General features: G+C 40.9%; 1 protein-coding gene across 6 annotated transcripts in view; it reads right to left on the minus strand.

Annotated features, from left to right (window-relative positions):
- CDH18 (cadherin 18) overlaps window positions 1-25,705 on the minus strand; it is a 686,153-nt gene that overhangs the window by 123,535 nt on the left and 536,913 nt on the right. For all 6 annotated transcript variants that reach the window (XM_081206324.1, XM_081206320.1, XM_081206319.1 and 3 more), the window contains one exon: window positions 13,446-13,565. In XM_081206324.1, coding sequence (XP_081062450.1) covers window positions 13,446-13,565 — 120 coding nt within the window. The remainder of the gene's footprint in view (window positions 1-13,445; window positions 13,566-25,705) is intronic.

The following is a 25,705-nucleotide window of genomic DNA, read 5'->3' on the forward strand; positions in this document are numbered from 1 at the left end:
ATAAAGTATGTTTAGGAATGTGTATATTTCGATAAAAGACTTTCATAAATGCTTCTTTTGCGAGGAAATAAATTCAGAAATATGTGTGCAAATGTGTATATATAAAGATAAATCAATCATGTGGGGGTTTTTTAATTGGAAAAACCCCAAGCAACCTATATTTTAATGTGGAAATGAGATGGAACTGTATCATGAATGAACACATGTAAAATTGACACTGGCTGAAAATAGACTGATCCGTGCATTCCTATTAGGATGGCTGCTCTGCAATTTGCTCCTCATTGCTTGCCAAGCAGTGGCGTAGCGTGGGGGTGCAGGGGGGGGGGGCCGGCCACACCGGGTGCAACATCTGGGAGTTAGGGTTAGGGGGCGCAAATCCACGGGTTAGGGGGCGCAAATTACTTGCCTTGCCCCGGGTGCTGACAACCCATGCCAAGTACGGAATGTTGTTTCTGATTTGCTATTTAAATTCCTATACATGGGCTCACATAATTGCATGTGGATAGAAAGTATTTCCTGCCCTTGCTGTTGCATTGTCCAAACAGCTATGATACTTTCCTCCATAATTAAAAGAAAACCAGATACGTTCCTACACTTTTCTCTTAGTTTTCTTAAATGGTAAATAGTAAATATTGCCTGCTCCTTTCGATCCATGCTGCACACCAAGGAAAATGCTCAAGTGCTGTAATTCCTCGTCTATGTAATACCTTTGCATTAATATCACAGTCTTTAAATATGCATTTGTGGTGTATGCTCCACAAGTGTTCTGCATTAGGGTGAGGTATACTTCCCTCATGTATACCATGCAGACAGATGTCTTAGCTACATCTGTTATGGGTTCAATGACAGAGGAGACATTTTATATAATGCCTAGTTCGAAAGCACGCCAAAAAGTACAAGTAGATAAATAGGTACCACTCCAGTGGGAAGGTAAACAGTGTTTCCGTGCGCTGCTCTGGTTTCGCCAGAAGCGGCTTAGTTATGCTGGCCACATGACCCATAAAAACTGTCTGTGGACAAACGCCGGCTCCCTCAGCCTGTAAAGCGAGATGAGCACTGCAACCACAGAGTCATCTGCGACTGGACTTAACTGTCAGGGGTCCTTTACCTTTAAGCAGTATAATCCGTGAAGCCCCAACCATGGCTCAAGTGATCCTGGCAACTGTTTACAGTAAAATGAATCACACAAACACACTATCAGATAGAGTTCAAACTGAGCATTCGCCATATATCTCAATCCTTCCATTGGAGTGTCAGTTCTTAGGCCACATCTGCATTATACATTTAAAGAAGCATTATACGACTCTTTAAAAAAAACACACGAAAGAATTCTGGGAGCTGTAGTTTATTAAGGATGCTGACAGTTCCTATGAGACCCCTATTCTCCCTTCACCGAGCTACAACCACTCTGGGAACTTTAGAGGAAAAGCCAAGTATGTGAGAAGGAAGGTAGGATTTCACTTTCTTTGTGGAGGCATCACCCCTTGACACAGCAGATTGCAGAAACACCAACAACTTTCAACACTTGCGAGCCTCTTGAGTACGATAATTTGACCAAGGTCAGCCATCCTTTTCACAGGGGTGCTAACAACATTTCATCAGGACTGATTTCAAATGCATTAGAACTTCAGCTTCTCAAATTCTCAGAGACAGGAGAAGAGTGGCTTTCGTGTAACCAGTCTTTGCCATTTAACACTGAGAACAAGTGCTTGAAAGCTATCTCCAAGAAAAAAACACACCATTGTATCAGCTGTATCTTGCAGATTAATGATAATAAAAAGGGACTGTCACTGGCCTTATTCTTTTTGTAGTTAGTGAGGTTCAGAGCGGTTGAATTTTCCGCCTTGATAAATTTACATGAAGTCTAACAAACTAAATGTCTTTCTTCAAAGATTGCAGTAGTAGGAAATGACAAGGAATCCCCTAACAGACAAGTTGGCTTTTATAACAACACCCATATTTTCTAATGGGATTGCAAGTATATTCAATATAAACTGATCTGGGTGCAACTTATTTCTCCACAAACGGGCATAGGAGAACTTATTTCTGCGCAAACATGCAAAAACTGTAAGTCTTTGAGGCATTTAATATATACATCCTCCAAAAGAATATAAGATGGCTTTGTTAGTTGGATAAATTAGGGAGTTGAGAAAGCTGAATCCTGTTAAAAACATCACTTTAAGTGTAATGATGACAACAGCGCTAAAAATAGCCTACTAAGAATATTAGGGTAGCAAGAAATTCTAAAATTATAAAATCATCTGTTGTACGGACTGAATATTACACAGAAAACGTAAGAACGCTTGTGAAATTTGTAAGAACCAACAGGCAGCAAAATATCAATACTACATGCCTCCTTTGGAAATTTTCACCTTGTGAAAATCTTGAGGGAAGCTTAGTGATAGCTGTACCCAAAAATGGACCAGAGATGTCAAAGGTTGTAAAGCGTAAAGTACACACTAAATAATAAGCACCACCATTCTTATTATCTGATCTATTATTATTTTTAAAGTAAGCAGTGACTGTTGCTTTGAGCCATCCCTGGAGGTACTTACTGCAACATGTTTGCCTGAGGGATGCTTGCAAACTTCAAAGTTTGCAGCAAAGCATCCATCTGCCTCACAGCCTAGCCTTCCTTGACAATGCTACCTGGTAACCTACAGTTTCATCAAAATCTTTCCAATGAAGTGTAAAGAAAGCCCCTCATCCACAGTTCATTAGTGCTCCTTCAGTCTCACCAGCTGCAACCCATCTTGCTTTCAGTGTTAGCAAAATGCCAAACAAATTGAGGAAATGCGTCTGGATCATAGCCCGGGGGGGGGGGGAGAGCGTGTCCCTGCAAAATTGGCATGGCTTGTTTTTGTTTGACCCAAACCGTGATGAATGTTTCCTGCTTCCCTATCTTATTAGGGGAAGGGGATGCCATTCAGTGGTATATATCACATTATTTGTATTGAAAAGATCCAGAATTCAATGTCTGGCATTTCCAGGGCCAGATAGGATTGAGAAAAATGGAATTCTTACCATGAATTTCTATTCCCAGGGATTCCTGGAGGGCATTCTTGTTGCTTAGGCTGGTGCCTCCTCTTGGCATGTAGGCAGGGTCCATTTTCCCTTCTGGTGGTGAGAAGCCATCCCATTCTCCAGAACAGCAAGCTGAGCAAGGATGATGCTCCAGCCCCCGTGATACATTCAGTGATGAAGCAGGACCACAACATTTCACTGGCCCACCACTCAGATTGAGCCATTCTAACTTTGTAAAGCTAAAATAGCCTAGGTTGGCACAAAGAAAATAACAATATCACAGAATTACAGAAGAGAATGTTCCAGGAAACTGGTGTATGTGGTACTGGAAGAAGCCACTATAAACAGATGTAACCTCAACCATTGGAATAGAGAGAATGTCCTCCAATAACCCCTGGGAATAAAAAAAATCACAGTTAGGATTTCCATTTCCTCTCCCAAGCTTCCTGGAGGGCCTCCTTATTGTTTAGGATCTGTTTGGGATCTGTTAGAGAGGTTCTTCCTAGAGCAGGAATCCAGATCTAGAAAGTCTTGTCTGAAGTACTTTTTAGGAAACCTTCCATCTGCAAGCATCCAGGATCTTTCAATGCTTCAAAAATGTCTGAAGAAATGCCCATGTGGTCATACTGCAAATGTCCAGAATAGGAAACCTTCCACTGAAAGCAGCAGAAATGGAAGCCCCACCCCCTTAAAGAATGTGCAGTCAGCCCCCAGATGGTTGTTGATGTTTGGTAATGAAAATCACATTTTAGCAAGTAAATTTTCAAAGACAACTATAAAATTTACTTTCATCATGAAATCTTCCTAGAAAAGGACATAGATATTGCTGCATGCCACCTCAATCCCTGAACAGTGTAAGATTCCAGAGGTACCATGTTCCAGGGTTCATGTTTCCTTTTGGAAATGAAACACAGTGGAGACTGGTGTATTTATATCTTCTTCTTCTTCTTCTTCTTCTTCGTCTTCGTCTTCGTCTTCTTCTTCTATCACTTGTAGCCAAGTAAGGTTGTCTTTCATGAACATGGTCTTAACAGTGAGTCCATAAGTGATGGTGGAGGCCAATTCTGGATCTACACGTCCTTCCACAGTGGGGACATAGGTTTCCAGGTGGGAGTTGATCATGGTGAGGGTTTGCCAAGCATGCCTTCCTCTTAAGTTGTTTCTCCTTTTCGCCCTGAGTTCGTGATTCTTCAAAGTCCATGACACCTTTGGTAAAAGCTGTTCTCCAATTGAAGTGCTTGCAGGCCAGTGTTTCCTAGTTGTTAGTGTTTATACTAAATTTTTAAAGATTTGCCTCAAGAGAGTCTTTAAATCTCTTTTGTTGACCGTCAGCATTAAGCTTTCCATTTTTAAGTTTGGAATAGAGTAGCTGCTTTGGAAGACGATAATCAGGCATCAGAACAACATGACCAGTCCAACAAAGATGATGGTGAAGAATCATTGCTTTGAGACTGGTGACCTTTGCTTCTTCCAGTACACTGACATTAGTTCACCTGTCTTCCCAAGTGATGTTTAAAACTTTTCAGAAACATCGTTGATGGAATCTTTCGAGGAGTTGGAGATGGCGTTTATAAGTGATCCACGTTTCACAAGCATACAGTAAGGCTGGTAGTAAGAATAGCTTTGTAAACAAGCATTTTGGTTTCCCTGAGAATGTCCTGGTTCTCAAACACCCTGCATTTCAATCAGGAGAAAGCTGCACTCACGGAGCTCAAGTGATGTCAGATTTCAGCATCTATGTTAGCCCTTGCGCAAAGATAACTGCCCAGGTAGGAGAAGCGGTTGACACTTTCCAACATTACACCGCTAAGTTGGATTTGTGGCACTGCACAGGGGTTGTTTTGTGCTTGCTGGTGCATCACTTTGGTTTTTTGGATATTGAGCGATAGGCCAAGCTTTCCATAAACTTCTACGAAGATATTCAGGATGGTTTGGACGTCATCCTCTGAGTGTATACACACTATATTGTCACCAGAATACTGAAGCTCTATGACGGAGCTTATGATATATGGTATATTTACACATATAAACTACCCAGGCCTGTGGTGGAAGGGTTCACATCAACTCCCAAGAAGGTTTTGCTTCTTTCATAGCCACAGCCTTTGATTCAAACAGAAATCAAAAATTGCTTTCTGGCCTTCTGCCTGATTTTAGCTCACATGAGAGCAAACTCTGCTCTTAACTCTGGAGTTTTGTATTTCTAACTAACAGAGAGTTGAGGGTCCACCCATCTGCCCTCTGGAATAGAGCTACTCATTTGTTTCCCTTAATGACCCATTAACCTATTGCAGCCAGGGGGACAGGTATTCAGCCTATTCCTCCCCACCGAAAGCCTTTATAACAGTATGCTATTGTGGAAAAAGATAATTTGACTTATGTTGCAGTATTTTCACTAGTGTTGAGATGAATTTGGGAAACTCTAAATGTGAATTTATGAATTATGTGTGGTGGAGTGCGATAGTCAAGTATCCTGGTTTTGTAAAATGCCTAGGGATTCCACAAATGCAGATTAAGGCCTTATCAAATTCATCCCAGAATCATACATCTCAACTGACATAATATACAGAATTTTGCCTCCCGTTACATTACCAAATTCACAGCAGAGGCACTTTAGGGGAAACGGAATGATGGAAATCAGCTCCCCTTCTCCAGAGGCCTACAAAACTATGGTTTTATTCATAATACACCCGGAGGAGAAAATACATTCATTTAATTAAAAGCTCCACATATTTTTAAATGGAATATTGAACTAGATTGTGGACCCACTTTTTAAACATATACAGACGTAAGAACAAAAGTTCAGTGATGGATAAAGGAGGCTTATTAGTCTATAATCAGCATTCAGAAAATTAATATGTGTGATTAAGGAACATTTCCACTAATGTCATGACAAGACGACAGCTTCCTGAGCTCCCACAAAAGAACTAAATCTCATTAAAAGCAGGAATCTCTGCATTTGCTTTAGAAAAATCACTTTATGCCAATGCAGCAGTGAACCCTTGGGAAGTGCAGCTTCTTTCAGTTGGGTGGTGGTAGTAGTCATCCTTTGAAATATGGAATCAGCAGAGTTAGGCCCCAAACTGGCATATGTGGAAGAGGGAACAGGAGATGAATCTTCGGCTGCATTTATAAAGCAGTTTACTTCATGTCCCCAATGTTTCCCTAACTGTTGATTTCCACACTATATTTGAGCTTTCACATAGTGTAAAAGGCACTTACGGAAATCTAGAGAAATATATAGGAAGTTTGGCACTATTTCAGTGTTAACTGCTTCCAGAAAGAAAAAGGAAAAAAAAAACCTTTTTTTAACCTCATTAACCTAGAAAATCTCTGGAATACGGTGATAGAAATTGGAGCAGTATACTGGCATACAGTTCTTTCGTGCCATTTTCCATTTTTTTTGCAGAAACAGAAAAATACATGTGTGCGAAAGGTGGGGGGAATAGCGACATTGATGCGTTGTTGCTGTCTCACACCACACCCACTGGTGTGAATGGAATTTAGTGAACTGTGCCTTTCTGTCGAGAAAAACTGCAGTTCCATAACCAACAGCTACTGCAGTGTGAATGTTAGAAAACAGGGTAATAGCATGAGCATTACAATCAGGAAAATTAATGCAGTATTTCCCACATCTGTATGCACCCCCACTCCCCCTTCTTTTTAAAATTGTTAAAACTGCAACCTGCTCTTGCTGCTTTTAAAGGTAAAGGACCCCTGACAGTTAAGTCCGGTCGCAAATGACTCTGGGGTTGCGGCACTCATCTCGCTTTATTGGCCGAGGAAGCCAGCATTTGTTTGCAGACAGTTTTTCCCTGGGTCATGTGGCCAGCATGACCAAGCCGCTTCTGGCGAAACCAGAGCAGTGCACGGAAACGCCGTTTACCTTCCCACCGGAGTGGTACCTATTTATCTACTTGCACTTTGACGTGCTTTCGAACTGCTAGGTTGGCAGGAGCAGGGACTGAGCAATGGGAGCTCACCCGTTCACAGGGATTCGAACCGCTGACTTTCCGATCAGCAAGCCCTAGGTTCAGTGGTTTAGACCACAGCTCTTGCTGCTATGCACCCTCAAATACATTTCTCCCCAAATAACACTAGCACCTCACCACTTCCTGTTGAAATTTAAACAGTATTAAAAGAAGTAGCAGGGAAAACCTGGGAATCTGTTGAAAAGTGGGGATTAAATCCCTTAAATATAAGACTTGCCTTATGGTAGTGCTGAGGCTACAATCCTCAACAGGTTTTACTTCTGAACAGATATACGCATAAGACGGTGATGAAATAAATAGGAAGCCCCCTTCCTCCTCCAAATTTACCAGTCTTATTGAAACTTTTTACCTCCCTTCTATTTTCTTGGATGATTCACCAAGGAAACACCTTCACATTTGCTTCTAAATATTATTCTAGGTAAGCCTCAAAGATAACTCTGGCTGTCAGGAGTTACAATACATGTGGGTGGTAGATAAAAACCAAGAAGGAAGAAAGTAAAATTCAAAATGCAGAGTAGAAACTTTGGAAACACTATTTAGAGGTTGGTTTGAGCCAGATATTCTGAAGAATTCCTTGCAACAAACAGAGTGCTTTGACTGCTGTATAAATAAAATGGAAGAGACTTATTGCATTTTTAATGACAAAAATTGCAAAGGGGGGAGCTCCCTCCCCCCAAAAAAGTCTCTTTAGTGAAAGAGCTTGACATTTATAGAAAAACCATGAAATAACCATTGGCAGACTTGCCAGTAAATTTTAGTTTAAGCCAAGTCAAACGCTCTGTTTGAAACATATGTCTGCAATAAAGAAAGGCTTGACCAAGAAGATGAGCTTTGATTCTCTAATGTGACCTCTTCTTAGCAGAGCAAAGTAGAAATCAATCACATATAATAATACATTTCAGATTGCTCAGCAGAGGCTATCAGCAAATGGCTCAGGGTGTAATTGAACATTAGATCTCCAAGGCTGCATGCTCAAATTCTTCCCCTAAGATTTGTTAGCAAATTTGTCTTTTTGGCATTAACACTTGAAAAACACTTCACTCTGACACACCCCAAAGACTCATTCTTACAGCCCAATATTATGAATTTTTATTCAGCAGTTATTCCATCCCATCTCTATATAGATTCACAGGCATGAAGAAAACGAGCAAGAATTCCACCCCAACCCCCGGAAAATGAGACTGACTCTTGAGTTTCTACAAGTCAACATCATGGGTATGCCTTGTGACTGCAGAGATACAACTGGCAGAAGTCTCCTTAGATAGCTGATGATTCTGCTACATATCTGCACTGGGACCGACTCAATACTTTGTGAAAGAAATGAGGCAAAGTAACCTACAGCTCATAGATTCTGACTGAATGCAGGCAACATCCCTTAAGTTAATCCTATAAAAATGAAGTGTGTAGACATCTCTGTAAAAAAATGTGTTAGGGGCTCTTGATTAACTGGATAGCAATTCTTGACAAAAGATTATTCATTTTTATATAGATATTTCTTTAAACTGCAGAAGGCAAACTTCATTTGAGAAACTAAATAAAAAAAATCCTTCAAGTAGCACCTTAGAGACCAACTATGATTATTATTTGTATGAGCTGTCTTGTGCCTGCACAACTTCTTCAGATCTGAAGGAATTTTTTTATTTTGTTTCGACTATGGCAGATCAACACGGCTACCTACCTGTAACTAGAATCATTTGAGAAGAGGCCTTCCCTCATATGTGTGAGAGAAGAAAATGTCCCTTTTATGCCAAGTATGCCAACGCTTGTCTTTGTATGTTATGGCAAGCCATAATCAGGGCGTTTTTTTAATACTGGGAGTAGATTGCAGACTCTTGGAAGTTGGATGCCCCTGCCATAAACCATGAGCATCTTTTATTTTGTTTAGGTCTGCCCTTCCTCAAGTTGGGAGAAACAAATCATGAGGCTTGATTTACTTTAATGGTCAAACCAGCACTCATGGTTTGTGAAGTGTAGGTGGGTTCCCACGAGGGACGATACAACGATAACAGCAAGAACCTTTATTGAACTAACAGAACTGGACGACAGGTGCAAAGCAACTGCTTGTATACATTTCTGAAGGTCTGGGCCACTCCCACTCCAAACGTGATTGGCTATCTAAACTTCTAAGCTGTGAATCATGACTCAGAGTTTAAGGGCCAATGGCAGAGGCCCAAATCCTGAAATGTTCTGTGACTGGATATCATGTATCGAATCACAGAACAAAGGAGCTCACAATCCTTAGTCCAGACTCAAGCTCAGGCAAACACAGACCACTGAATGCATAACAGTTTGATTCTAACACATCATGTTAAGCCAAGCCTTGTGGTTTGTTACTCCAGGCTTGAAGGTGAGTTGAGTAAAATGGAGCAATTCATCCACATGCTTTAACCTGCTGCTTCTTCACAGCAGGTCATGGCCAATGGCTTAATGTGAGGTGTAAACAGTGGCTAATGCCTGCTGCAAAAAAAGAACGCACCCTCTAAAAACAAAGTGCTTTTACAGTACAATTATTGATTTTTATCAAATGCAAATTGCATGTTGCATGCAACATATGCTCCAACTCTTGAATTTGTTTCAGAGGAAATAATCGTTTCCTTTCTTTCTTGGGGCTTTGACCTTCTAAGCTAACTCAGGTACTGCAGCAGCTGCCAGAAGTCTTTAAAATTTCTGCCCAGAGCCCTTGGACCAAAACAGTGAATATCTGAGGAGGCTATCAAAAAGACAATGAGAAGTGGAGCAAGTGAGGAAGGGTAGAAAGAGCACAATGCTAAAGCAACTGTGGCTATATGAATAAAACAGGCAAATATACTCATCTGCATGTACTTTCAAAAATGTAATCCAAAATCTATGAGTGATTTGGATTTTTTTTTTTCTAAAACCAAAAGTGAAAAAAATGCAATTTGACAACAATGGGCTGAGTGGAAAATGAAGCTGGAGGGATAGTTTTGCATACTTAAAGCATGTCTCTGCTGCCATCATAGTTTGTATTTTTTATGTTCAAATGATTCATTTGTGCATTCCTTATTTTTCCATCCCAACAGGTATGACTGTTTGTTCATCTTATGAATCAGTATTACCAAAAGAAAAGTAAATGTAAAGTAAAATAATACAGAGGACAGCACAAAGTTTATAAGTGACACATTTCTCTATCAATGAGAACAAACACCCATCAATACAGTGCCATTTTACTTCATGCCCAAACATGCCCTACAGAATCGTTTTACTGGAACATGTTGTTGAATGTGTTTGCCACATATAATTTCAAAACCATTCATTTTCCCCATCAAAAATAACAGTTCCATTCATTTTTTTGCTGAACAGCAATATTTTAGTGACTAATGGAGCTGTAAGCCTAGTGTAATTTTGAAGATACAATTTCACATTTGAGAGTGAAAAGAAGAATATGGCATTTTAAACAGTGTAAAATGTCAATAATCAAACAGCAGGCAAGTTTCTGGTGTTCAAAGAAAGACTATACTGATCTCAAGGAGAGAGAACTCTCCATCTAAATAAGTCATGAGGACCCTTGATTAATGCTTTAAGTTCCTTCACTATACAATATGGAAATGTACTTCTCAGAAATGTAATTGCAATATTCTAACACTCATAGAAACAACAATTTTCCAAACACAACTGTGACATTTTAAAAAACTCATTTCAAAAAGATCGCATACAATACTTTTCCTTAGACTTCACAGAAAACGGAAACATAGCCCCCAAATTTAAGAGGCAGAGTTGGGCCTAAAGAACCCAAGTTGAGAAGCACAAAGATGATACACTGAAGGTGATATACTTGATTGGATTTTTCATAGCACACAGCATAGAAAAGTAACCAGTTTTCAGGAGCACATGAAGAATAAAAGTCACAATAAAATGCAACCAATTTTTGTTCTCTTTCTGAGCACTTCTGCTCAGCATATCCTTTCTGTACATTTTTGTCTATTCACTCATTACCTTCAGTGTCCTCATGTGGGCGTAAAAAAATAGGTCAGGAAGCAATGGATAAGACCACCTTTGTTTGTCATAAATAATAATAATAATATAAACCAGGAAAGACCCAGTGGCTCCCAAACTGTCCTTAGGAGTGGCTCTTGGTGCTAGGAAATATTAGCAATGTTTATGTTCATTAGCAGTAGCTCTCCAATTACTTGCACAAACAAACAAACAAACAAACAAACAAACACTGAGAAACATCCCCTTCAAATGTTTAAAGGTATCAAGCCCAGGTGTCTATCAACACAGACCTTGAATCCAGCATTCCACAGGAAGAACATTAAAAAACCCGACTATATGTGTTTTTACATTCGAAAAGTGCAAGATCATTCACATTCAGCACAGATGCTTCAGAAACAACCTTATAGATTTAACTCCAATTTCAGCATACGTGGGACAGAACAAGCAGAACAAGAAACAGATCACACCCTAAACATTATGCTGCAGATCATAGGTAATGCTATACAATGCTTTTCCATTACTGTAGATGGCAACAGGTGAACTCTTAGGCCAAGAGAATAAATATTGTCCTTTAGCACCTGTGATATATACAGAATGCTCTATGAGCGGCAAGAGAATTCTCTGTTCATATAAGGGGCAATCTCCAAGCATACTAGGAATATCTCTCTTTATAGAATGAAAGTGGAAGCCCCTATGGATGTAAGGAGTTGGATGTTAATCACCTTACAGAAAATATATAGGCACAAAAAAGGATACTCTCCAAGAACCAGAAAGCAAACTTCTATGGATAATGCATCAACAACTGAAATATATTCTCCAAATGGATAGAGGATCAACATTTATATTATAACAACACTGCTTAAAATTCAACTAGTTCCAAAGACTTGTTTTCATTAATTCAGTTGGCAATAAGCAAGCGATCAAATTCAGAACGCTGCTCAAAAACAATGCTAAAATACGCCACTGTAGACAAACCATGTTTTTTATGAGGCAAATTTTAAACGTAAGAACTTTGTTGTGATGTAAACACTATCTGAGAGGCAAATTGTTAACTGAATAAGAAAAGCCTTCTCTTTCACTCCAGGCTAGAGCCAGAGAAGTCATAGACAATACAGTTCTCCAACAGTATGCCAAGTGGCAGTTCAACGGTCACAGTTGCTCTCTGTTTCTAAGGAGATATCAATGTACCTGTGATACTTCTCCATTTATGTACATGCAGAATTATACAAAGGGTCACTTTATGATTGGTCATTTAATGAATATTCCATTCAAACTTATTGGTCCATCAGAAACCAATTGGTCCATCAGAAAGCAGTTGATTGGCCTGAAGGGAATATAAGGCCAGACACAGCACTTTTTGGTGCAGTCCTTGGTGGACCATGAAGAGATTTAGTGAGGGATTTGAGAAGAACCTAGAGAGAGAATCTGGAGGTGTTGAGTCAACCTGGAAGCTGAAGTCATAGAAGATCTCTGAGATAGATGTTGAAGACTCCAGCAGCATTTGAGGAGGAAGGGGAGAAGTGAAGGCTAATGAGACAGCAGGTGTCAGTTGACAGGAGGAAACAATGAGTTCTTGGCCAGATTGAACACGTCTGGTGAAGACATCAGAAATGCCTGGAAGCTGTCTGAGGGAAAGTGAACCTCAAAAAGAGGGAAGAGGTTTTCTAAACAAAGCTGTGGGCAGTGGTGGAGGAAGCCGCTTGAGCGCGTGGGGTGGTACACACTGTGGGGCCTCTGAAGTCTGCCTTCCTCCTCCCACTCAGCCGCCCTACAGCTGGGGGGGGGGGAGGCAGCGGCCAGACCGTTTGGGCAGTGTGGAGCCTGTACACACCCAAGCCACCGTGTCTATTGCAGGAGAGACGTGGTGGCTCTGGCACGCTGCATGACCCGCAGTGAGTGCCACCTGGCATTTTGTCACCCCCCCAGTGATGACACCCAGGGTGGACTGCAGCCACCGCACCCCCTTCCTCCGCCCTTGCCTGTGGGTCATCCGAGGAAAATGCGGGAAGGAGAATTGCCTCTGGTTATTCATGCAGGGATAGGAACCAGAGTAAGTACCTAGATATTTTCTTAAAACAGTAGCACCATTAATGACCATGAAAAAGCTACTTAAAGCAATAGCCACACTAACAAATAACAGTAAGTAACAGTAACTGCAACTGCCTATAGTGCTATTGTGCTCATGTCGTGCATTGAGACTTTCCGTGGCATTTGTTTGACGACTTTCTTTTTAACTGCTTTCGATTTTTCTTCTTAGATTGTTTTTAAGCGGAAGTCTTAAATCTTTTTTTTATTGTATCCATTTTGTGTAAACCACCTTTCTGTAGTTTTTTTAGACAGGCAGGGTATATTTATATTAATAGTGATAATAACATAACAGCACATATTGTTTATGCCTTTTAACTGAATATGGGGAGGAGACAACCTCCTAAAATATGCCTGTAGATATGTCACTCACAGTGGAATGGGTGTACTAACCTGTTTTAGGGTCAACAGAGAAATATGGCTGTCCCTGAAGAATACTGTACACGACCCGAGCGCTGTTTCCATAGGTGGGGTCATCAGCATCTGTAGCTGTCACCTGAAGGACTGAGGTACCTATGATATCCAAGAAAACACGATTTAGTTGACATATATCAACATTCCAATGAAAATGCAATATGTGCTTTTTAGCAGTGCCCTTTGTAACATTTTCCTCAAGACAACTAAAGGTAAAGGACCCCTGGCAGTTCAGTCATGAACAACTCCAGGATTGCGGCACTCATCTTGCTTTACAGGCCGAGGGAGCTGGTGTTTGTCCGCAGACAGTTTTTCCAGGTCATGTGGTTAGCATGACTAAACCGCTTCTGGCGAAACCAGAGCAGCACACAGAAATTCCGTTTTCCTTCCCACCGGAGTGGTACCTATTTATCTACTTGCACTTTGATGTGCTTTTTTATTATAAGATATTTATTGAGATTTTCAAGAAATTACAAAATAAAAACAAAAAACAAAAATACAAAATAAAAATAGTTAAAAACAATTCAGTCTTTCCGTCACATATTTTTCATTTGCTTATTTCCTGGACCTCCTCACGCCTCCCTTTTCTGTATTCCAGTTCAAATTGTTAATTCAGCAAATCCCTCCCCTCTTCATTCATCTTAATCTTCAATTTTAAAATATTATAACATTAAATTTTTACCTATTAATAACCATTTTCTCATATTCTCTTAAAGCATTACAGCTAAAGACCACTTAGTTTCTATCCAACATCATTCTAACATTCATTAATTTTACAGTATTTCTGTAAATAATCTTTAAACTTTTTCCAATCTTCTTCCACCGACTCTTCTCCCTGGTGCACTTTGATGTGCTTTTGAACTGCTAGGTTGGCAGGAGCTGGGACCAAGAAACGGGAGCTCACCCCGTCACGGGGATTCGAACCACCAACCTTCTGATTGGCAAGCCCTAGGCTCAGTGGTTTAGACCACAGTGCCACCTGCATCCCTAAAGACAACTAGATCCTGCCCAATAACTCTCTTTTGTTTGACTACTGGCTTTCTTGATAACAAAGTGCTCAGGAGCTCAACATAGTGGTTTTCTGCCGAAGATTGATATCGCAAACCAGGCATAGGCTTCTCATTGGCATCTATGCTCTGTAGTGCTTTGAAAGTGGTGTCCCTTGGAACTTGGTATTCATGTTATGGGCTGTAACTTTGTACCATGACTAGAAGGATCCCAGCTGATATGGGTGGGTTGTGCTTATTGTAAGATACATGCATTAATACTGAAACACACACAATTGTTTCCATACAGAAGCTCTAGAAAAGGTACTTTAGAGAAGCTAAAAAACTTGCATACATCCTGCCGCCCACAGTTAGCTCCCTGTAGTTACTCAAAGAAAGGGCACTTTTCACATACAAATGACACCTGACTCATATACTGGAAATTAAAGTGAGGCTGTAATCTTAAGAGTGTTTAAATGAAAGTTAATTCCATCAAAATCAAGAGAAGCTACTTCAGAGAAAGTGTATTTAGGACAGATTAGAAACATCTCATTGTCTGGAGAGGTAATTACATTTCATTTATCAGACTTATTAGTCACTTGTTACCCAAATGTCTCCAAGCAACTTACAGCATATATATACTGTATGTATGTCTCTCTGTGTGTTCTCTCTCTCTCTCTCTCTCTCTCTCTCTCTCTCTCACACACACACACACACACACACACACACACACACATGCAGTCCTTCCCCCCCAAAATGTTTAGGGGTACTCTCATTTTGATTCAAGAAAATAATAATAATAATAATAATAATAATAATAATAATAATAATAATAATAAATAATTTATTATTTATACCCCGCCCAACTGGCTGGGCCTCCCCAGCCACTCTGGGCGGCTTCCATAGAAACAAAAAATACACTAAAATATCACACGTTAAAAACTTCCCTGAACAGGGCTGCCTTAAGATGTCTTCTGAATGTCAGGTAGTTGTTTATCGCTTTGACATCTGGTGGGAGGGCGTTCCACAGGGCGGGCGCCACTATCGAGAAGGCCCTCTGCCTGGTTCCCTGTAGCTTTGCTTCTCGCAATGAGGGAACCGCCAGAAGGCCCTCGGTGCTGGACCTCAGCGTCCGGGCAGAACGATGGGGGTAGAGAAGCTCCTTCAGGTATACTGGACCGAGGCCGTTTAGGGCTTTAAAGGTCAGCACCAACACTTTGAATTGTGCTCAGAAACGTACTGGGAGCCAATGTAGGTCTTTCAAGACCGGTGTTATATGGTCTCGGTGGCCACCCCCCGTCACCAGTCTAGCTGCCGCATTCTGGATTAGTTGTAGTTTCCGAGTCACCTTCAAAGGTAGCCCCACGTAGAGCGTATTGCAGTAGTCCAAGCGGGAGATAACCAGAGCATGCACCACTCTGGCGAGACAGTCCGCAAGCAGATAGGGTCTCAGCCTACGTACCAGATGGAGCTGGTAAACAGCTGCCCTGGACACAGATTTGACCTGAGGGAAAAATCACTGGGAAAGACAATGAAGCCACCATCGGAGGTGGTAACAATCAAACTGACCAATCACCATGATAGATTCCAACTCCTACTTCTCACATTAAACGCTCACTTCCATCTGAGACTGTGACAGGAAATGAGGCCGCCATTGGGGGTAGCAATGGAACTGACAATTCACCAAGCTAGAGAAGAAACTTAAAAAAATTAATTTTTTTAGTTTCTTTTCCCGTTAGATTCACAAAATGTTTAGGGGTATGCAAACCCCCTGCATACCCCCAGAAAATGCAGTGTGTGTGTATATGTGTGTGTGTGTGTCTACATCTATCTCTGTGTGTGTATCACACAGAGAGAGAGAAAGAAAGAGAGACAGACAGAGAGAGAAAATGTAATATAAACACTGACAACTGGGAAACACTGGCCTGCGAACAGCCTTTACCAAAGGTGTTATGGGCTTTGAAGACACTCGACCTCAGGACGCAAGGGAGAAACGTGCTAGGAGGAAGGCACGCTTGGCAGATCCACACCGCGATCAGCTCCCGCCCGGAAACCAATGTCCCCACTGTGGAAGGACATGTGGATCCAGAATTGGCCTCCACAGTCACTTACGCACTCATTGTTAAAACCGTGTTTATGGAAGACAATCTTACTCTGCTACGAGTGATCGCCAAAGAAGAAGACATATTACCATGGGGGGGGGGGAGTTGGGGAAATAATATGATACATTAATATTTCATATAACTTAACATCCAAATAATAAAGCAATACTCTGACCCAATAGTTAAAAACATAAACAAAAGTGAACAAAACCTCAACCTCCCTCTGATCCAAAAATCATTCACACTGAACCAACCATTTCCCCCCTTTAACTCCCCACCCCACCAATAAGGATGGTGTCAAGGCCAACAGTTGCAAATCAGTGGTGGTTGAGTCCAGTGTCCTTCAGGGATAGTCTGGGATCTCTCCTCTCCCTTCAGGGGAGAAATATAACAAAGCAAAGCAGGAAGATCGTTACAAAAGTTGTACCTGCTTTGCAGTTGACCTGGCCTGGTTCACACGGAGAAGCTATTTTTAAATGTCTCAAAGGAAGCAAGTGAGTGCTGATCAGAGAAATCCAAGATTTTAATATGTAGCTGAGATTGGTCATTACATTGTAAAGCAGGAATAAATTATCTGTGGCCCTCCAGAAGTTGTTGAACTCACACCACTGTCAGCTTGCATGGGCAATGGTCAGGAATATGTGAGTTGTAATCCAAAATCTGAAAGCCCACAGGTTCCTCATCCTTGGTGTATGTCTGTGTTCATTAAAGAATTTTCATAATTAACAAGTCTACATACAACGTCTCTGTTTTCAATTCATAGTTACATTCAGTGTGAGACACTGCTGTCATAGACATTGTGAGGTTGTGGGGGAGAGAGGGGTGGGGAGAAAAAAGGGGGCAGTAATTTTTCATTCTTTTGCTTAGTGTATGTGTAGAACTGGCCCTATTGAATATATTCCAAGACAACAACACACACTCACACTACAAAGAACTCATAAGCCGCCTTCTCTCAGCAGCCAGGCGCATCTTAACTAGAAACTGGAGAGACCTGTCAGGAGTAAACGTGGACCAGAGTATGGGAAACAGCCCTACTAGAAAACCTAACCAACAAATTGAAACTAACACAAGGACCTGTCTGCCTTCTCTTTTGAGATCCTTCCAATTTCTCCCATTGTTTTGGATATATTGTAGTACTCCAATAATTTGGCAAGCCACTCTATTTTTGTTGGTACAGTACCAGACAGGGACTGGAAGGTGTTTAAAAGATACTTGCAAAACTAGATCGAAAAATCAGAACTCCTATTAGAATAAACAAGTTTCGTTTCAAATATTGGAATACTAAATAAGATGGATAACAATGTCTAATAGAAAAAGAAATATGAAATTAGGTTAAAGGTGTGTGAAAGAAAGTAATAGAAGTAGAAAGAAATTGCAATTGAGTAGATTGGAAGTCTAACACAAAGGGTGAGGGGTGGTGGATGGTGATGGGAATTATCTGTGGGATTGAGTGTGTTGTAGGTATGTTGTATGTTGTATGTATGTAGGTATGTTGTATGAAATGTATGTTTGTATGTTTGTATGTGTATTAATGTTGAATTATTTGAACAATAAAAAATTATTTTAAAAAAAGAAACTAACACAAGGACAAACAAAAGAGGATGCCTTTACCCCAGTATGGTTCACCTTTTTTACATATACAATCCTACCTTGGAAGTCGAACGGAAACCATTCCAGAACTCCGTTCGACTTCCAAAACTTTCGGAAACCAAAGCGTGGCTTCTGATTGGCTGCAGGAAGCTCCTGAAGCTAATCGGAAGCCCTGTCGGACATTCGGCTTCCAAAAATAGTCCGCAAACCGGAACAGTCACTTCCAAATTTGCGGTGTTCGGGAGCCAAAACGTTTGAGAACTAAACTGTTCGAAAACCAAGGTATGGCTTTACAACCCAACAAGACAACAACATAAACTCATCCCTCTTGTAAAATCATTACAGTTCTAAGCACCTTTTACTTGGGAGCAGTAGGTTGAAGTAAGTGTGGAATCGACACGTGATCCTGCTGTGCTCCCTTGCTGAACATCAGCTTCTCTGCTTTCCTGAACATATTGTCACTGGGCAGTTTCTTAGCCCTTCTAAGGAAGAAGAATTTTGAGCCGCATGGCAAGGAAAGTAGGGACTGAACACAACTGCCCAAATGCATCTGGAAAGTTTCCCCTGAAATCCTCTGAAAGATTTCACACATCTCTAATATTTGGTAGCCTTGTGGTACATCTTTTAAAATCAGTTCTTTTCTCCCTGTATGCACAGAGGCTTAAATTATTCAGTGTACAATTAACACTCCAAATTAATCCCCTATGTGCTTTTTAGAAACTGAAGATTGGGTAATATGAACTCCATACTTAATTTTTAGAAAAGAGAGGCCAGAGGCTGAAGGCTCCATCAGAGGGCTCATGACTGTTTTGGAGCTAAACGTGAAATGCAAGCAAACTTTGTCCATGGCAAAGTATGTGTGGATTGACTGGGATTAAAATGAGTATGAGAAGACTCCCTGGAAAAGACCCTGATGTTGGGAAAAATTGAGGGCACAAGGAGAAAGGGATGACAGAGGACAAGATGTCTGGACAGTGTTCTCGAAGCTACGAACATGAGTTTGACCAAATTGCAGGAGGCAATGGAAGACAGGAGTGCCTGGCGTGCTCTGGTCCATGGGGTCACGAAGAGTCAGACACGACTAAACAACTAAACAACAACAACAACAACAAATCTTCTACACTGCTCTTTACTACTAACTGATATTGGCATGGTGGTATTATTCCTGTTTAAGAGTCTCAGTTTGTACAGAAAGTGGTTAATGGACCCAGAATGGGTGCTTAAGATCCACAATCAGTGGCAGTGTTGCCGGCCACATATATTGTTAATAAAATTACAAATAAATAGTGCATAATGGCTTGAGACACCTCAAGGAGGCAAGAGGAGATTTGGGAAAGAATAATATGAAAAGGGATGGTTGAATACACTCTGTGTGAACAAGAAGATCAGGAGCATTTTGGAGGTACTTGAAGCCCCTCTGGAGATGGAGGTTATTCTTATTACAGGGGAGAGACCAGGAGCTCACCAAGACAGTAGCTAAGTTCCTCTATTTGATTTTTTGTCGCCGAAGTACGCTACAGGACCCTGCCCTTGCTGGAGACCCACAGAGATGAAATAGATTGCTCGCCTCTTCTTCCCTTTGGTAAATGACTGTACTGTGGAAATGGCGATGAGATTGCACTGGGTTATTTATTCTGAATGTTTGTAAGTGATGCCAATAAAGGTTTGATGATGATGATGATCATGAGGATGATGATTTTGGAGCAGCAACCAAGACAGACAGAAGAAAGAAAGAAAGAAAGAAAGAAAGAAAGAAAGAAAGAAAGAAAGAAAGAAAGAAAGAAAGCTAGTTTTGCACTCAGAAAAGCACTTTCTGGCATCTCTCTCTGAGCTCTACTGAGACAGTGGATATGCTCCTTTCAGGAGTGCTAGGCTATCTATCTCCAGCTATGCTCAATTTATTACATGAACACATTTAATCTCCAGTGATCTCCTTCAGATGAAACCAAACCTGTGCAGGAGTTGCCCTGCAAATGTTCACCTGGTGGAGTGGGGAGCATGTACCAATGTATTTCAAGGTTGATCTGGGGCTTAAAACAAAAGACCTGGCAATAATTCACTCTGTTAGCAAAATACATGGTGTGGAAGCTCTGTATATGGGAGGGTAAAGCAGTATTCAATAATAATGGACACGGAGGAGAAAGTCTGTCCTAGTCTCTCCTTCTATCTTGTGCCACATCTAAGTAGCTTCACAGTTACCAGTCTCCTTTCAAGAGGCGGCAAATGGTACATACGCCATTCCCCATAGTGCTTATTGTCTCTCTTATTCTAGGAAGGACTAGGTACAGCACACAGGGTCTGGTCCTCTTCATGCCTCAATTGGAAGTATGGAGGCCAGCGATAGTTGTGTAGTAGCTTAGGGCACTGTTAGGCACCTAACATGGTGGAAGCCTTGATACTGTGCTCTCAGCAAAAAAGAACAGTATTCCATGAAACAAATTTAAAATCAGTCCCATGTTTTCCTCCTGCCCTAGTCAATTTCTAGGGTTGTTTGAGTAATGCAATTTTCACAAATTCCAAAAAGAACTGACCTGATCTGTACCTCCTAGACTAATGTGCATGTTGGACTTTTGTCACCCACCAGCTTTTGCAGTTCCCCAAGTAGAGACATCACCTTGCCAACAAAGGTCTGTATAGTAAAAGCTATGGTTTTCCCAGTAGTGATGTATGGAAGTGAAAGCTGGACCATAAAGAAGGCTGATCGCCGAAGAATTGATGCTTTTGAATTATGGTGCTGGAGGGGACTCTTGAGAGTCCCATGGACTGCAAGAAGATCAAAACTCTCCCTTCTTAAGGAAATCAGCCCTGAGTGCTCACTGGAAGGACAGATCCTGAAGCTGAGGCTCCAATACATGGGCCACCTCATGGTAAGAGAAGACTCCCTGGAAAAGACCCTGATGTTGGGAAAGATGGAGGGCACAAGGAGAAGGAGACGACAGAGGACGAGATGGTTGGATAGTGTTCTTGAAGCTACCAGCATGAGTTTGACTAAACTGTGGGAGGCAGTGGAAGACAGAAGTGCCTGGCGTGCTCTGGTCGGTGGGGTCACGAAGAGTCGGACACGACTAAATGACTAAACAACAACAACAATGTTCCAATGTATATTTTGAGAAAGTATATATGTCCACATGCATATTTAAATGCAAAGTGGTGTGCCCATTTCTCTTTTTAACTGCAGATTAATTCAGAAATAGGACAGAACATAATTAAGGGTGAATATATGAAATGTGACGTGGAGCAGAAATAGATTGGTTTGTCCATTCCTACCTATTTATTTCAGATTATCTTGATGTTGAAAACACCCATAGCTTTATGCTAGTTCTTTCTCACCACTGCTTTAGCATTGGAATTTTGCAAGTTATATGCCAATGAGAAGCTGAAAAGGAAAGACTTCAATCTGCGTCTCTGCAGACAAATCTTTAATGTTTAATGAGGCAGTTTAATAAAATAAAAAAAAGGCAAATGTCTGCTGAGAATGCAAATTTGTATGCATGACTTGCCATCCTTTTGGTGCACTGTTAAATTCTCAAATGGATCAACGTTGAACAGGCAACACTCCTTTAACACTCTAAGGAGTGAAAAAAGAAAAAGAAAAAGGGGGGGGGGAGAGACAGAGCTATATGAAATCTCCAAACATCTGACTACCCACATAAGGCTGTTTTTTTCTCTGCCTCTCTTCCTCTTTCCCTCTCTTTTGGTTTAAAGGAGTTGTCAACACGATACAACTTTAATTTTGTTTTATGCAGGCAGTGAATATTGTCAACAAAACAATAAATAGTGCATGGAATCAAGTTGCGAGATAATTGCATAAAAGTCATGAGTTTGCATACCAGAAATGTACAGATTCCCCCTTCATTTTTTTTTGGGGGGGGTACTCTGTTCCTTTTAGTTTTGAATGTGTGTGTAATGGAGGGGGAATATAATAAAAAATAAATAAGTATATTGTGTGTGGATCTTATGCCTATAGTCCCTTTAACTAACTAAAAAGCAAAATATTAAAGAGACTGCAGATTATTTTAAACCATAATGTTTTCTTATTACAGCCCAATAGCCACATTTCCATTTTTGAATCCATTATCTATGAATTATATTAGCATATTTTCAGGGAGAAAACATGCCTCTTTCATCTGTGCATACATACCTCACTTCAACCACACAGAAAACAAGTTTCAGATACAAAGCTGCACAGAAAAAAGTTTCAGATTCAAGCTGTATGAAATGTGCGAAATCTGACATCAAGCACTTCTACCCAATCGCAGAAGGCACCCATCTGACACCCTCCTCCCAAAAAAACCCTATCAAACTTCCTCATTTTAAGAGTCAAACTTCCAAATTTTAGAAGTGAAATAGAACACTGTTCATATAATCTGTTGCAAGGGATCTAAGGTGAACACCAAAAGAAACTTGAAGAGCACTTCTAAGGGACTGACCGCTAAGAAGGAGTTTGTATGTAGTTTGTATGTAGTGCTAGTACACCTAATGGAGGCTTCTGCTTAAGGTAATTTTGTTGATTTTAACCTTTTGCTGCCAGCCCGATGTGCGGCGTGAGCTATCATATTATTAGGTCTCTTAATATGAACTGGATTGCTTCAAGTGAGCATCCTGTTGATGATATTAATATTGGATATTGATAATTGGCCTATTGGTATCTTTTATGCTCATTTAAAACCTTTGATACATTTTAAGTGAATTGTGGGGAAAAAAGAGGAGAGCGCAAAATATGGTCTGAAGCTCAACATCAAAAAAATGAAGATCATGGCCACTGGTCCCATCACCTCCTGGCAAATAGAAGGGGAAGAAATGGAGGCAGTGAGAGATTTTACTTTCTTGGGCTCCATCATCACTGCAGATGGTGACAGCAGTCACGAAATTAAAAGACGCCTGCTCCTTGGGAGAAAGGCGATGGCAAACCTAGACAGCATCTTAAAAAGCAGAGACATCACCTTGCCAACAAAGGTCCGTATAGTTAAAGCCATGGTTTTCCCAGTAGTGATGTATGGAAGTGAGAGCTGGACCATCAAGAAGGCTGATCGCTGAAGAATTGATGCTTTTGAATCATGGTGCTGGAGGAGACTCTTGAGAGTCCCATGGACTGCAAGAAGATCAAACCTATCCATTCTGAAGGAAATCAGCCCTGAGTGCTCACTGGAAGGACAGATCATGAAGTTGAGGCTTCAATACTTTGGCCACCTCATGAGAAGAGAAGACTCCCTGGAAAAGACCCTGATGTTGGGAAAGGAGAAGGGGACGACAGAGGATGAGATGGTTGGACAGTGTTCTCGAAGCTATCAGCATGAGTTTGACCAAACTGCAGGAGGCAGCGGAAGACAGGAGTGCCTGGCATGCTCTGGTCCATGGGGTCACGAAGAGTCGGACACGACTAAACGACTAAACAACAAGAACAAAAGTGAACTGTCCGTTGTTGAATGGCCAATGCTAAATTGCATTGTGTTACGAGTTTTATTATGCATTATTGTAATTGTTCTATTGCATTTAAATCATTTCCCCCCTATGAACTGGTTTAAGCACAATCAATTCAAATTTAGGCTTAAACTCTCACATCATCACAAAATAGAGCAATGATGGGAAAGACAGATATATTAAAACAAATGCTGTAAAAAAAAAAGAACAGCATTAAGCACAAATCAATAAAAATCTTAATTTAAATCTGGTAGTCAGCCTTTCAAATGTCATTATTACCACACCCAGCCTCACAGAGTTTCAAATATTTTATAGGTAGCTATTCGCCATAATACAACATACAAAATAAAATAAACATCACAAATATAATCAAGCTTTTTCAGCACTATATTTTACAAGTGCCTTGTTGAACTTGGCTCCAGGTTAGTGTCTTTAAACTATTACAGTATATAAACAAGCTAACAAATATGAGGACACTCACACTTCAGAAATGCACTTTCACAGCTCTAATGCAAATGATTTTTAAGAGATGTACATGGAGGTAGCGAAGGGACGCGGGTGGCGCTGTGGGTTAAACCACAGAGCCTAGGACTTGCTGATCAGAAGGCCAGCGGTTCGAATCCCCGCAACGGGGTGAGCTCCCGTTGCCCGGTCCCTGCTCCTGCCAACCTAGCAGTTCGAAAGCACGTCAAAGTGCAAGCAGATAAAAAGGTACTGCTCCGGCGGGAAGGTAAACGGCGTTTCCGTGTGCTGCTCTGGTTCGCCAGAAGCGGCTTAGTCATGCTGGCCACATGACTCAGAAGCTGTCAATAAAGCCAATAAAGTGAGGTGAGTGCCACAACCCCAGAGTCGGTCACGACTGGTCCATGACTGGTCAGGGATCCCCTTTACCATTTACCTTACATGGAGCTAGCACTGGGCCAGAAGTGGGTTTTGTTTTTGTTTTTTGTAGTTTCTGGTGGTCTTCGTCAGCAACCAATTCCATCAGGACCACTTTGAGAAGGAACTGGGAAGAACTGGACTAATTCCCATTCCCCCAACTGTCCTGCCACCAAGTCCAATTGTTACACACATCATTCATCTGCAAGCTTCTTTGTTTATTGGTTGTCACAAAGCCCATTCCTCTATGAGGCTGAATTTAGTCTGGGACCTCCAGTTGCTAGCTCCTACTCTAGCCCCAAGCACAACACTGTACTGGCAAAACAACACAGTTGTTGAGAGTTTGTTTTGAAATATTAATTTTAATCTGGACTCTGCTAGGCCTACATCACACCAAGAAGCTATGATATGTTTTATGCACATAACAGAGTTGCCGTGATGGATTGAAATAGACACTATGCTATGTTTGTGTCTTTCCTGTGGAAGTTGCTTGAACCCAAGTGCTTTCCATAGAAGCTCACAGAGAAGACCTTGGCAATCTGATTAGGATGGTAGAGAAGCAGCCATGTGAGCTAAACAAAGTGGGAGCATGAAATGTTTTGGCAAACTGAGGCTGGAAGTGTGTCAACCATCCCTGTGTGTAAAACCATGTCTACAACAACGTCCGCATCTTTCATTTTCTCCCCTCATGGGTGGATTATTGTAATTCACAGTCCGTGTTTATGTGGGTCCACCAATATAATAAGAAAATTGATGGGGAAAATTAATGGAAATGTCCACCCCCCCCCAATTGCTGATTTATAGAAATGGCTGGTTCTTCTTCCTAGGTAGGTGGTTGGGCTTTTCCTTTCCTACTGCTATCTGCCTCGTTTTGTTCATTTTGCATATATTAAGGAGTACTACAGGATCTTGTCTGCTGCTCTACATTTGGTAACTGTGAATTTTTATTGCTCTAATTTGCTAGGAACTCATTTCACAACTAGATGGGCTGGAGGGAGATAAGAGTTATGTGACTGCTTTGTCAATGCACGACATTTGTTTAGCCACATGCAAATCCTATTATTATTATTATTATTATTATTATTATTATTATTATTATTATTATTACCCCACCCATCTGGCTGGGTTTCCCCAGCCAATCTGGGTGGCTCCCAAGCCAATTACTAATCATTTAAACATATTATACCTGACTTTGTATTAATTCTGATCTATTCAATTCTCTATTTTCTATTTTCGGTGTAGATTCTTCATCATTCATAAT

This window comes from Podarcis bocagei (genome assembly GCF_964188305.1).
Source record: "Podarcis bocagei genome assembly, chromosome: 8".
NCBI classification, from domain to species: domain Eukaryota; kingdom Metazoa; phylum Chordata; class Lepidosauria; order Squamata; family Lacertidae; genus Podarcis; species Podarcis bocagei.